Source organism: Melanostigma gelatinosum (assembly GCF_949748355.1).
Source record: "Melanostigma gelatinosum genome assembly, chromosome: 19".
Taxonomy (NCBI): domain Eukaryota; kingdom Metazoa; phylum Chordata; class Actinopteri; order Perciformes; family Zoarcidae; genus Melanostigma; species Melanostigma gelatinosum.
The window spans coordinates 9,997,731-10,012,296 of record NC_136652.1 but is presented as its reverse complement, the minus strand read 5'-3'; the positions used below and the strand labels follow the sequence as shown (position 1 = coordinate 10,012,296).

Here is a 14,566-nt window from a genome sequence, read left to right as displayed (position 1 = left end):
TCTTCTTTAATATTCTCACCTTGCGCTTGATAAACTTGTCCCAGTAGTTGCTGGGGAAAGACCTGTAATAGAGAGTAGAAGTTAGACTCAGCTGTGTAATACAACAGTTCAATAAAACTACTTCACTCCCTCCCAAAAGTCTGATGTACACTGAACTGCATCCAACATGTGTGAGCTAGGAAGCTTTGGGCTTGCCATTGCCCTCATCACTAAGAGGATCCAGATCGGAGACGACTGTTAATGCCAGACGCAAACGAGGCTCACGGTGTGTTGATGACGAGCCGATCCCACTGGCCCTTGATGTCATCGTCACCCGGCTGTTCGGTGATGTAGAGGCCATCGAATTCAAGCTTCCTGGCGTTCTCTTTCTCCCTCTTGAACACCACCAAAGGAACCTTGTGGCAAACATATTAAGATGGGTAACTAAAACTGCAGCTTACACACAGGAATGATCTGCAAATACAACCTGATCGTAGTAACAGCATGGTAAACACACCTACCTTCAGACAGTAGTAACCGAACAGACACACAAATGAGATGACAGTGTGGAATACAGCCAGGAAGCGCAGGGTGGGTAACATGTAGCCGGAGCTCTCCTGCAGCACAAACTCATCCATGTCGAATAATGTGTTCGCACCATCATCCTCCTCGCCGTTCCACGTTTTTTCCTCATCTACTTCTTCGTCAGCTTCAGCGGTGACCTAAAAAGCAAAGAGTATGCACCACATACACAATGAATGATCACTGGCCTTGTATCTGTTTCCGTGGTGCTGATGTGTAATATCGACACGTTACCTGTTAACAGGTCGTGGTCATTTCATGTGTTTCTGTAAGATCTCGTTGACTTTTCGTCCCACTACATATTTTTATTTTTTTGTTTGTTTTGGTTTTACTCTTCCCGTCCTTCAGGTTATTGAACAGATTGTTAGTGATCATCACGTTGAAATCTTAATAATTTCAATGAAACAGCTGGATAGGTCGAGGGATATGTTTTGTATCCCGAAAGCACAGCAATGAAGATAAAACACCCATTTCATCAGCTCCAGCTTCATTTCTGCATGTTTGTATGGAATGAGGATTATGAAAACGTTGTCAAGTCTTGTGACTTTCTCTGATAGAATTTGCAATTTTACATGATTTAGTTCTTGTACAATCGATTGTGTTAAGACAACATTAGAGAAGTTTGGCTCCTTTTGTTGAATAAAAGAGGTTGTGTAGAAACACAAGAAGTTTTTACAACGGTAACAGAGAGAGTGCAATGCAATGGAAAGAGACTTAGAGGATGGCATTCAAGCTTACGTTCCTCTAAAAAGAATACAAATGGCAGCAAATGAAAACATTAGATCTGTGTGGACTGAACATAAATGCCAGATTTCTGCATTTTCGACATGGTTTTCCATTGTTTTCGCATTTGGCCGGTGCTCTTTTAATTAGGTCATCCTGTTCCTCTTCTTCTGAAAATGTTTAACAGCACCAACTGTTTATCTCTATGCGTCCAACTCCTGCTACTAAACAGAGGGAAATACGAATGACTTTGCATTTTCTTCTCCAATTCTCTGGAACTTCAGTTGACATGTGCACTACGTTTGGATGGAAACTTGACTTGCGTTACCTTGTAGAAGAGAAGAATGAAGTTGATGGCAAAACACACGAACAGAGCCAGGAAACGCAGGGTGTAGAAGTTACGAGCCAGGAAGTTCTGCAGGGAAAAAGCTTGATTAACTGCTTTGTAATTGGCCGATGCACATTTTAGAAAACAAAAACAAAACAGGAATGAGTTCTGAGGAACAAGACATTTTGAGACTATTTGAAAGAAAGTATAAGGAGAGCTCACCAGCATCTTGGACACATAGACCTCCAGAACAGCAAAGACACTCAACATAAAGGCCGGCGCAGCCTCTTTAGGCTGACTCGATCTGGTCTTGGGCTTCTCCTCCGCCACTGGCTCCTTGGCCGCCTCCTCCTCCTCCTCCTTTGGCTTATCCTCCTTTTCCTGGTTCTCCGTGCTGCATTCAAAACAGTTGGTTTGATTTGATGTGATGATAATTCATTTTCCCTCACACTTCATTTTACTCACTCTGCTTTCTCCGCTTCGCTCTTGGGCATTTCGACGGGCTTGGCAGCAGCTTTCTGAATCGGGACAATTATGTTTTCATTAGCTGAAGGACTGAATGGAAGTGATGACGAAAAGCAGACATCTACAGGGTTTTAAATCATTTGTCACACGGAGGAAGTTATTGAATCGCGACTACAAACCTTGTGATCAGCAGTGGAGGTCTCTGCACTCAACTCAGAAACATCTCCCAGGCCCGGCTCCATGTGTTTCCCTCCTTCCTTCTTGGGATTCGACAGCATATCAAACATCCAATCCACCTCCAAGTCGCCTGCTGGTGCCATGGCTGCATTTAATCTTCCCGATGACTCTATGGCCTCCACTTTCTCTCCTTCAACCACATCCCCGTGGATACCGAACTGGGTCGGGTCAGGCATGTTTCCGAGGATGTCCGTCACCTTTATGTTCTTGGCTCCCTCAACCAGGCCACCGCCAAACATGGAGGACCAGATGACGTGGAAGAACCCAAAGATGAGGCCGTGGATTCCCTTGAAGAAGCCGATGAAGAGCATCCAGAAGAAGGAGAAGAAGCCGGTGATCGTCTCCTTGATGCTCAGCTTCTTGACTTTCTTGAACTGCTTGCGTACGTTTTTAACAGAAAAGATTTGGCGGGCGTGGCCAATCTTCTTCTTGACCGAGCGGCATGCCATGGTGAAGGCCGAGGCAGACTCCAGGGCACCCTCTTCCTCTCCGTCCAGCTCGTCCAGGATACCGTGTGCCTCTTCCTCTTCCTCCTCCTCAGGCTGTTCAACCACATCCGGCTCAGAGATCTGCGAGGCCAGCTGCATCTCAAAACTGGTGTCCTCGCAGAAATTCACAAACATCTCCATCTTCTCGCTCTCCGTGCCCTCGTTGACCACGTCGAAGATGAACTGACGCTTGGACTCTTTGACCTGTGGCTTCTCCCACTGCTCGCGGCTCGACTGGCTGATCTCAAAGTACACCCTCTCTATCCGCTTCGCACTGCCAATGATTTCAATACGACCCAGATAAGGCTCAAAGTAGCGCAGCACGCTCTCTGCAAGGTCTAAGAAGGTGGCGAGTCTGGAGTCGTGCGGCATGTGTTCAGACAGGTTGGTCAGCAGCACTGCCACGCTGAAGCCGATGTCTTTGGCCGGCTCGTGGAAGCGCTGCACAAAGTCCTTGTAGTTGAACATGTCATTCTCATCAGCCTGTGTACACTTGAGCAAGAATTCAATCTCCGACTGGCTGTACTGCATCTGGCTCGCCATCGACTTCTGGAAGTCCTTCTTTGAAATGATGCCTTTGCACTCCGGGTCAAACTCTCTGAAGCTGTCAGAGGACGTCAGGTCCTTCAGTTTGAGGAACATGTCAAAGAACTTGAGGATCATCTCCACGTTGCTAGAAGACTCCACCAGGGTGTCCACCATCTGCTTTCCGATTGTTCCGTTCACCACGTTACCTAATTACACAAAAACACGATGCGCTACGTACGACAGACGCGCGATTGAACTGTATCGACGTGTTCGTGTTCAGGCTCTTACCCTCTAGCAGAGACAGCAACATGACAATCATGTCCTTCTGTAAATCCATCAGCTGCTTCAACAGCTCAATCTGAGTGGCGTCCTACAAAGAGACGTGTCTGTTAAAGCTTTACTCTGGACGAGTTTTCCCAAAGGAAGAACAAAACAAAGTTGTTTAGACTCCAAATGTTCACCTCAGTGACGTATTTTGAATGCCTTTACTACAATATAATCATTAAAGAAGCCCAATAGAAGTTGTGTAAAATGTATCAAATGACTAACTGTAGAGATATATTGAGAAGTGAGATAAATGTCACAAGATGATAAAAGGAGTAAGAAGGAAGAGAGTACTTGCATTGAACAAAAGATGTGCTTGTTTTAGTTGTATCCTCTCATGCTGAACTATGTTTTGTTTTGTATAAGGAGATGCTTTTCAAGTCGAATAATTACAAGGTGTATTGTACCTGAGACAGCTTCATTTGCATGTTGGCAAATACATGCAAGAAGCCAACAACTGCATCCCAAAGCCTGCTGTGAGCTAAACTCTGCTGGTTCCCGATACAAGGGCCCTGTAGGAAAGAGATGAGGGGAAAGATGAAATATTTGTGGATTGAATAGCGTTGACCGAGGGATCGGCTTCTTTACCTGAATATACTCAGTCAGTGAGTTGAATATCTGCTTGGCAACGGACAACGCTTTGGAGAAGTTGAATCTTCCGGGATCGTCGATGAGATCTTTGCCAGAGTAGTACCAGTAGAAGTCACTGATGGATTCCTAGAGAGCAGGATCACATTGGTAGACAAATGAAAATAAGGGCGCAAGCAATAGCGAGGGAACATTTGCTGCTTTCTACAAACCTGAAGACGTAGCAGATAGTCCACAGTGCTGATAATGATGTTGACTGTGGTGGTGTTTCCAGTTTGGGTTCTCAGGAAGTTCTGGAAATCTGAGAGAAAGAAACATTTTCTCATCCAGGTCCTTCCTCTTGTTATGGATCACTGTGCCATCGTGGCGCAGTGCAGAAACAGAACAATGCTCCAGTTTTCGATGAAGATGCGGGGCTTTAAAATAACCGTGAGTGCGAGCTCACCTCCATTGTGCCCCTCGCACAGAAGTTGCAAAAACCGGAACAGATCTTTAGTAAATTCATCATTCTGTAGCACCTTGGAACCTTAGAAGAGAGAAGAGATCTTAGTGACTTGTAACTATGACCCTACAAAGAGTAACATAAGTATTTATATATTCAACATAACAAGGCCTTATAATATGTACAATCCCTTCAGAAGCAATTAATATGAGGCAAGCAGGACGGATCTTACGTGTAATACATAATTGAAGTCCAGGGCCTTTAGATTGCAGGTTTAAAACTGAATCCAAAGTGCGTTTTGTAAAAATGCTCTTACATTAGACAACAATGCAACACTTGGACATTTCCATAAGCTGGAGGACGCCGGACAACTTTCACATGTTGGGCGGGGTTTGAGCCCGATGAAGGGCGTCATTCCAAGAACAAGAGCAGTGGACAGACGTGGTGACATCATTTACTTCAAAGGTCAACCAGATAATCCAGTCAGCGAAACAAAATGAGCACGAATACCTTTCTGTGAGCAGATAAGACCATGTGAAAGTTAGACATCTGTATGGAAACCAGCTTGCTGAAATACGCCCAAAATCCAAAGCAAGACAAAGTTTTGCTTCTCGGCTGTGGAAGAGTCCACAAACCTTCAGTCAAACCCGTGAGACGTGGCACTGATAGCCTGAGAACAGCTTTGAGCATCAGTGTGTTAATGTTAACAGTAAAGGGAATGGGAACAAATAACACAAAAGCACAAGCAATGGATTCTTGAAGATCCCCTTTCTGTGTACACTCTGCATGCAGTGCGTCCCGACAGACATCGGTGGGAGGGAGAGACTGGCTACCAAATAAAGCATGAACCACAGACATGGAGGAGACATTCAGGGTGGAAGCAGAGCCATATCAAGACCATCTGAACGAGCTATTTACCCCGCTGAGAGCTGGCTGCCATCGATGTTTTTGTTTTTTGTTTGTTTTTTAATTACAGGAAGGAGACAAACAATACGTGAAGACATAAGCAAAAAGAGAGGACATTGAATTACAATACAAAGAGTTATGAATATATTGTCTACGAGTGAAAAGCAAAGTCATGCAGTGGGGTGGGGGGGGGGGGGGGGGGGGTCATAGGCCTGAGTTGTGTCTCTGTTGTATCCAACGAGATGAGAACTGAATAAGAATTTAGTCATGGCGAAAAACAGTGACACGAGTAGTAATACTGAATTGTTAAACACAGAACTCGTGGAAATGTTGGGCAGAGGACAGAATGATAAAAAGACGAACACAGTTTGATGGGAAAGCGTCAAAGCGAAGAGTGTTTGTTAAAAGTTGGAGAGATTTGTTTTTAATGCTGGACCATGTCCTTTCAGACAGCCACTCACAAGCCACTGCTGCGAAATACATGACAGCATACATACATGATTTAATATCATCATAAAGGAAAGCAGAAATCGGCTTTGGACTTCGATTAAATCCCGTAGTAAATATTACACAGTCCCACAATATATGTAAAACTCACACCTCCTTGTTTGAGTGCAAAAGTAGACGTAGAAGACAACACAGTCGACTTTAACGGCTTCGAGACTGGAGCGCAAGCATCAAACTATTTGTACAAATCAAAATTCACATTGATAGCAATGCCATTTTGATTGTTTAATCTACAAGGGCCATACAGAAGCTACTAATTAGGAGCAGCATTTCATAATGGACATTCATGGACACCTATGTTATGCAGTATGGTTCAGCATTAGTTTAGTGAAGGGACAAAGACACGGTGTTTGGTGATCAAGAGTAAAAACATAGGGATCTACCGAACTTCATGTCAAAAAATGTGATTCTCAGAAGACTGAGGCGGGGAAAACGGGTAGAATGAAATTGCCCATCTAGAAAGACAACTCTGAACTTACTTGAACCTTCCTCTGTCGCCATGCCAAGTCCTTCTGCTTTGTTCTGCCTCTCAAATGCATTCAAGTCCAAAACACTGGGCAAAGAAAACCCAGAAGTAAAACAGAAGCACTTGATGCAAGCACAGAAATGCATTTTTTGCGGGCATAGATAATATAACAGTATAGTACCTGCAAGACTGCATCAGTCCTTGGAGACTCTTGAAGAAGCCGACATCTCTTTTCTCTTTCAGGTAATCAAGCATTTTCTGTGATAAGAGAGGAAATGCATTAAACATCCTTCTGTCGAAAACAAGTGCTCCTCCAGTGTGGTTTCTGAATATGTTGATGGTTGGACAGAAGAATGAGAATGATACAGTAAATAGGACAAAAAAAGATGACGATAGTTGGATATTTCAGCTGCATAATCTGACCTGCTGAACGTGCACATTGCCTCCATTTAAGATGGAGATTCCTAGTTTGAGGGTGCAGGTCACCATGGGGCCCAGATGTCCTGATAGAAAGAGGAGGAGAAAAGCTGCAAGTCAACAAACATGGAGGACAGAAGCAGGTTTGACTGTTAATGAAGGATAAATCCCAGCAGCAGATCAGATGGCAAGGAACACATTTCAGGGAACCAACAACACATTTCATTGTGTTTTAGATGGCAGGTTAGCGTTTTTGTGTTGTGACTTTTTCGCAGTAAAATGGTCTCATACATATGAATAGTTTACTTCAGAATTTTAGTCTCGTCATCAATGAAAGACCTTTTAAATGCATTTATATTTAACAGAGCTAAAGCTCCCCAGAAATAAAAGCGCTTGTAAACCAGCAGAAAGGTTACAGATCCGCTCTTCGCTACCTTTACTGGCGCTGCTCATCTGTAGCACCATCTCTGCGGCCCCGCGGGCGTGCAGCCTCGCCTGCTGATACAGGATCTTCTGCTTTTCCATCTCTTTTTCCTGCGGAGCAACACATCGGGGTATTCGGGGTATTTCCAGGTGACAGAGTTTTGGTAAACTAAGATGTTTTTGAGAATGTAACACACTGTTATGAGGGCATCAGCCTGAATGAGGGCGTACCTCAAAAGTCTTTTCTTTCCCTTCCTCCTCTTCTTCCTCCTCATCCTCTGCACAGCTCTGAAGACACAAATGTCAACATTCATGTCGTTAAATCAAGTCTTTCCAGAACTATTTGAACGTAACGAACAGCTTAAAGGCCACTAACCTTTGCCATCATGTCTGCATACGCAATATACAAAGGGTCTTCATCCAAGTAACTGAAAAGAAGTGATGCCCCAAATGTATCAACAACAAATATGAAAACGTGATTTTTATCGTTATATTTTATACTACATGCAACAGCTGCTACAACCTCAGTGATTAAAGCCGTACAGTATGTCCCTCTTGAGTGACTTCTTAAAGAGGAAATGATTTATTGAAATTCAAAAGCTAAAAGTAGCACATTTAATATAAATATGACAGAATTAGAAATGCATGCTCACTGTCACATAGACTCATGTTCAGTGACTTGACTCTCTCACCTTCTCTCCGTCAGAGCGTTGTGGCTGAAGTGGAGGATGAGTTGGTGGAGAGGGTCCGGCTGGATCTCAGCCACCTCCTCTTCCTCCTCCTCCACAATCTTCATTGGGGTTTTCTGCAGGAGTCCACAGGTGAGAACAGTTAGCATTCGTCTCATCTGATCACTAATCATCCCTCTAATAAAATATATATCTTTTTTTATCTTCACAAACCGACTGACAATTGTGCCCATTCACACATTTGTCAAAAAACCCTGTAAAGCAGGGGTCTCAAACTCCCGGCCCGCGGGCCGAATGCGGCCCCCCCATGTCATTGTATGTGGCCCGCCAATCCGCCAGCAAAAAAAAAAAAAGGGGAAAAAAGCTTCTTTTTTTTAAGTTAGACTTGACAATAAAAATATCCCCACAGTCGAAATTATGAGATAGAAAGTCGAAGTTATGAGATAGAACGTCATAACTATGATAGAAAGTCATAATTCTGAAATAGAAAGTCAAAATGATGAGATACTTAAACACACAGTCACAGGAGCAGCTCTTTGGCTGGTTACTGTACATTTGACATGGAAATGTATTGTGAGTACATTGAAGACTTTAAACGTGACTTTACAACACATGAAATACTTCACGTGGGATTGTGCAAACGCACCCTTGAAAGGATTTTAAGCGTTGAACAAAGTTATTGTAGTAACTTGTGTGATATTTGTCTTTGATATTTTCTTTAATAGTTTGATCTTTGATAGAGTAATGTGGGTTCCTTAACCCTAAATTATAATAACCTAAGTTATAACAACAGAAATGTGCTTCAATATATGTTTACATTTATATAACTGCATGTACAATATTTTTACACTTGAATAAACAATCAAATGCAGAGAGAGTTATTTCACAATATGTTACGAGTAGTTACATTTACAACCGGCCCTTTGTGGGCGACCGTGATGCTGATGTGGCCCGGAGTGAAAATGAGTTTGAGACCCCTGCTGTAAAGAGTCGGTAACATTCAACGAGCACGAGCATGCAGATGCTTTTTTGTTTCATCATGTCCTGGTGATCCGTGGAAAGGACGGCAAAGGAAGTTAAGAGTGGATGATGAACAGCGTTGAAACCAGTGTTCAAATACATGCATGTTACAGCAAACAGAAGCAAGCAGTAAGCCATTTGGTGATATGACTTTGAACATGAAGAATGACGCTATATGACAGTATAGGAGCATTAATTTAACAAATGTCCCCCTGGGGATGAATAAAGTATCCATCCATCCATCTATCATTACAAAGAGGGACTACACAAATGTCCACGAGTCCAAACTAATCTTGACATACTTGTAGAAGAAAACTGTATCTAAGGCTGTACTTTATTCTCATTCAATGGCACAGTTTTAGTGTCTTTATGAATTTGCTGCACATCTGCGTACAAAGATCCAATGAAGTATGATCTTCACATGACTACGCAAGCATGCCACCGACGTCACGGCCACAGAACGTACTGCAACGTCACCTTTACACACTACAGACTTACAGAGTACAGCGAAAAAGACAACTGATGGGTTGGATCCAGATCTGACAGCCACACAGCTAATGACTCCTGTTCAAAGGCCCTCCTTACCACTGCTGTCAGAAAGGCAAAGCCTGCTTTCCTAGAGACGCGAGCACCGGAGCTGACCCTGTGTCTCCTGAGTTGGTCATGCAGCCTCTGACCCCTGACGGATCTCTGTTTGAAGGGTTTTGCGCGCCTAGAGCGAGGGCCGCCCCTGGGTGCTTTGGGCGAGGTCCCCACCCGGGCGCGCTCCCAAGGCTCGACGGGCGCGGCGCTAAAGAAGCATTCGGCAGACAGGACTGGCAGAGGGGTGCCAACGCAGGGCACATGGGGCAGGGGCAAGGCGAGCCCAGTACTTACTGCCAGATCCTGAACTAGCTTCTCCTCAAAGGAGTACTCCTCTGCCTCTATCCAAAGTCTCTGATAGGCCGGGATGAAGAAGTTGATAGCGCGATGCCTGGGGAGGGAGGGGAGGTTGGGAGGAATGGAGGGTAGTGGGGAGGGAGGTACAGTGGCATTAGGGTGGGTTCTGGTGAGTTTTTTGGAGGAGAGATGAAGGGGGAGGAAGGGGTTACAGGAATTGCATTTCAGGCAGGGGGGGGGGGGGTGATTGGTCAATGTGGGACCCACTGGCTCTTCTGACTGGTCACGTTTGGTCTCTGACATAACTACAGTTCCTTCCATCAGGTTGTAACATTCATTAGAGGAGCATGCACACTTTATGCAGTTTTCCAACAGATAGGTGCATCAACAACTTTGTTTCTTGTAATTATTAGAAAAAAATATTTTAGAAAGATGCACATGTGTGTCGTGTAACACGACACAACTTTTGAAAAACAGATCTTTAAGAGCAGGAAGCAAAATAACATGAAACAGCGTTTATACTGTATATTACTGTAAACCAGGTAGCCAACGAATAAAAGTCAAAACTGTTTTGAACAGATTTCGTTCTTTCCGTCTTTCTTCAATCCTTCCTTGTGCACCTGAAATGAAACAAAGGCCTGCAGCTTGCAGCTTGCAGCTTGCAGCGTGTTTCCGCTTTGTTTCGGTCAATTCTTGGGCTCATGCTAGCTGACCAATCAGAATCAACAGTGCAGAAACAATTGGTTTGGCAGGTAGGCAGAAGGTCGGTCCACAGCCTGGTGGATGAAGGGGAGGGGGGGGGGGATTGAACTGATGAAGCATTCGCCCTGTAGTTTCACTTTACCGTCAGCAGGGAGAACAGGCGGTCAAAGCTGGAGGCTTTGAATGCCCTTTCCAGCCAAACCTCCCGATAGCCGTTCAGGAAGTAATTATTATTTTTGTATCTGAGGGAGGATGAGGTTGTGTTATGCAAGAAAACAACACAGAGGAGAGAATGCCATTAGGGAGGTGATGAGGGGTTCACATGGGCACACAATCCCCCCCCCCCCCCCCCCAACTACCCGACTACTCGGTGATTGCCTGTTATGTACGGTTAGATTTCTTAATTGGGTTGTAAATCACCTGGGTAGATTGTAGAGTGGAGCCATGCGGAAACACGCCACCACAGCACGCTTACGCTGTTTGGACAGGAGCTTCTGCCGGATATACTTCTTGTTTCTCAGAGGCTGCTCCACCTGAGGGGTGAAGAAATGATGACGGTGAAACGCAAAGTGGGGACCAGTTGTGCAGACAAAAGATGCGACATGCTTGGTACTGTGTTGCTGCAACAAATGAATGTCTTCATCATCAATTCATCTGTTGCGTATGTGTCGACCTGCTCCAGGTGGAAGACTGCAGCTGAGATGCTCTGCACTCGGTCCACTGTGTGTTCCGAGTTTGCGGGTTCCTCGCTCTTCACCACCACGTCGTGGTACAAGTTCAGCTGCCACTGAACCGCTGGGTCATCAGACTACGACACAATAACACTCAAAATCAATAAATAAACAGCAGCGTTATATTACCGACACTGATCTATTAGAATGACTACCAGGTAGAACATCATCTCACCTTGTCCTGAAGATGGAAATTCTGACGCAAGTGCTCCTTCACCTCATCATCTGTGTCTTTCTATGAAGGGAAAGGGTATTCATAATGCATTGTTAACACCCTATTAGTAGAAGACTTTAAAAGTAAATACACGGTGCTAATTTGTGTATAAAGCTATCACATTGGACAACATTTGAAACATATTTGTAATTCCATAACTTACTGAATGTCCACCGCACCGAAGAAGACACGGTTTGTTGGTTAAGGGCTTTAATTTGCATCACAACAAGACTTTCTCAATTCTTTTAAACTCCCTCTAAATAATCCCCAACATAATGAAATAAAAGCTGAAGTCTGTGATGCAAAGAATGACCATACAATCACATAAGACTGGTCAAGAGGCACCACTCCGGCTTAATATAAAGTACTTTAATGTATCTGTGATGGGAGATTTAGAAAGCTGCACTCAATGAGCTTCAAATTATTCACTTTATTAGAGGCTCCATTCATATTATCTATCAGTGAATCAATTACGAGACCTAGAATAACTCATGAGACGGCTGAATTTAAGGACATTGTAAAGAGAGAGTTACAGGCGACCACTCCGCCAGGTTTCTCGTGCTCTCATTGGCTGAAGCAGGTTCAGATATTCAGCATGTTAGATATCTGGAATGTGTCTCTCGGCTGGCGTCTTTGAGCAGTTCAAACATAGTGCTCGGCCGCCGATGTGGGAGCGCCCGAGCCAACGAGCCTCTGATCTTGGGTCTAGCAGTGTGAACTAGGCATTACCAGACTGTAGCGTATCTTGGCGAGGGAGATGAGCTCCTGGTCTCCGGGGGTGCACATGTTGAGGCCGATGGGGAGCAATTTCTTCAGGGCAGCGACGATAAGGGAGGTCGGGATGGAGTAGTACTCGCCTCGACGCCGCTTGTGTTTCCTCTCCTGGTCGCCCCCAGACTGCAGAGAGGAAGGAGACAAAGACACACCCTTTTTTAAACATTGGTCACTTCCTCACAATTATTCGAACTTGACCTATCTTGTATTTGTAATTTAACTCGTGTTTCACCTTTAAAAACCAAAGATTAAGATGAAACGCACACTATGACCCAAAGTGCCTCAACATAAATCAGCTAACAAGCGGAGTCGTCCGGGATCAAGAGCGGAGGAGATCTGCTCCACTGTGAGCGATTGCCAAGAGTGCTTGTTGAGCGACTGCTGGACCGAACACTGCCAACATCCAGAAATATGACCCGACCTCACCGCTAAAAATATACAGCCGTAATGTGAAATGTCATGTCGTAAATCATCGATGTGAGGTTTACGAACAGATGAAGAAGATGCATTGGGCTTTGGATACAAAAAGGATGAATTCATTGTTGGATTGAATTCAGCTTCGATACAAAGATGTTTTTAGTGATCAAGTTAATCAAGAATTCGTGTTCGCCCTAATCACTTTCAGAAGTCATTTTCATAAAGCTGATCATCAGCAATATCAAATATTTTGTTTTTGCCATTTTGTATTCACCCATACCACATGTAACATCCATTGCATTTACCTTGGACATCTTCGCCTTGCCCTCTCCAGTCAGGAAGCCCAAATTGTTGATCTCATTCTGAACCACAAAGTTTTGCTCCTCGCGCTTAAAGTTCTGGGTTCAGAGGACAAAAGAAAAGAGGTTAATCAAGAAAGACAACCTCAAGACCAGCATACCGTTATCAAATGTCAAATTGTGATATGAAAAGTTGATTGACGAGCAAGACTTACATGGGACTTGCACCAGAGGATGAAGATCTCCGCCACCATCCTGAAGAGCTCGTTGGAGTCTCCATCCGGCTGCTTCAGCCACCTGGACCTGGAATGGACGGAGACATGAACCAGAGACGTTTCTTATTGAGTGACATTTCGTTGCGTCACATCTGTGCAGGTCACGGCGATACTAAGCATTCATAAATCAGACATATAGGTGGATAAAGCTCAGGGACTACAGGTAAACAATCGTGATGTTTAAAACTAGACAAACTCATGTTTGACAGTCAAAAATCCCCCTGGAAATCTTTGCAATAGAGACTATTCTGTCTCTGCTGATATTGTACCTGTTGTTGTCCACGTAACGGATCAGCATGGGGTAGAAGGCGTAGAGGTCTCTGCAGAGCACAGCAAACTCATCCAGGATGAGCAGCTCGGCCTCCTGGTTGTCACCTTTACCGTCGGCCTTCAGCAGCTCCTCTTCAGCCACAACCTTCATTTGCGGCACATCAACAACTCATCTCCAGCAATCAATTCATTAGCAGACATGTCCTCACACAAGACCCCCTTCCACCTCGGTGGGAATAACCTCCTCCCTGTATGCTCTCTCAGGAAGTGACAAGAGTTATTGTTACTCTCAGCAGGTGTGACTAAGCATGAAGTTCGTGGACCAGCTCTTCCGACTACTGACTGCTCCATAAATACACGATAAATTCAGCCCCTTTACGATGGAGTCAGCAAAAAAAAAAACCCACAAGTGTCATTGAGCATAGGATACAATGTACATTATATTTGAAGCTCCCACCTTCACTGTCTTCTGCCTCAGTTTGTCCAGCGTGGGCAGGAAGTGGGTCCTCAGCAGATCTGCTCCAGCCTTGCAGATGATTGGCTGAGAGTAGACTGGAGACAGAGACGATGGGAAATATTTATTCTGGACATGGGCAGCTGAGATATACAGACAACCAAAATCATTCCTCTGTCGCTCTGGTGTCAAGTGTCACAACTGTCAAACTATATTTAGCACTTAGTTTTAGAACAACCACAAGTTTTTAAGTTATATCCGCAATTGTGGTTTTTATCCTCGTCTCCGAAAGTACAATAGTACGCAAAACAGGAAATATTATTCAAAAGACCGTTTAATACAGGATACACAATATGAATTATTCACTTGTTTAATTGACTTGTATGTAAAGTCTAATATTCAAATGTGGTTTTAAGAAGTGATGCTTCAGGCTATCTGC

At 44.2% G+C, this 14,566-nt stretch overlaps 1 protein-coding gene across 1 annotated transcript in view; it reads right to left on the bottom strand.

The window, feature by feature from the left end:
• Window positions 1-14,566, bottom strand: part of ryr3 (ryanodine receptor 3) — a gene marked incomplete at its 5' end in the record, with an annotated part of 111,735 nt that overhangs the window by 5,583 nt on the left and 91,586 nt on the right. The window contains 28 exon segments of the mRNA XM_079291030.1: window positions 20-62; window positions 265-395; window positions 501-701; window positions 1,613-1,699; window positions 1,835-2,006; window positions 2,078-2,130; window positions 2,257-3,536; window positions 3,619-3,700; window positions 4,062-4,166; window positions 4,243-4,371; window positions 4,455-4,543; window positions 4,688-4,768; window positions 6,577-6,650; window positions 6,745-6,821; window positions 6,987-7,066; window positions 7,415-7,514; window positions 7,635-7,691; window positions 7,780-7,831; window positions 8,096-8,208; window positions 9,989-10,085; window positions 11,114-11,226; window positions 11,367-11,501; window positions 11,600-11,659; window positions 12,368-12,535; window positions 13,135-13,227; window positions 13,344-13,431; window positions 13,673-13,818; window positions 14,131-14,225. Coding sequence (XP_079147156.1) covers window positions 20-62; window positions 265-395; window positions 501-701; window positions 1,613-1,699; window positions 1,835-2,006; window positions 2,078-2,130; window positions 2,257-3,536; window positions 3,619-3,700; window positions 4,062-4,166; window positions 4,243-4,371; window positions 4,455-4,543; window positions 4,688-4,768; window positions 6,577-6,650; window positions 6,745-6,821; window positions 6,987-7,066; window positions 7,415-7,514; window positions 7,635-7,691; window positions 7,780-7,831; window positions 8,096-8,208; window positions 9,989-10,085; window positions 11,114-11,226; window positions 11,367-11,501; window positions 11,600-11,659; window positions 12,368-12,535; window positions 13,135-13,227; window positions 13,344-13,431; window positions 13,673-13,818; window positions 14,131-14,225 — 4,001 coding nt within the window.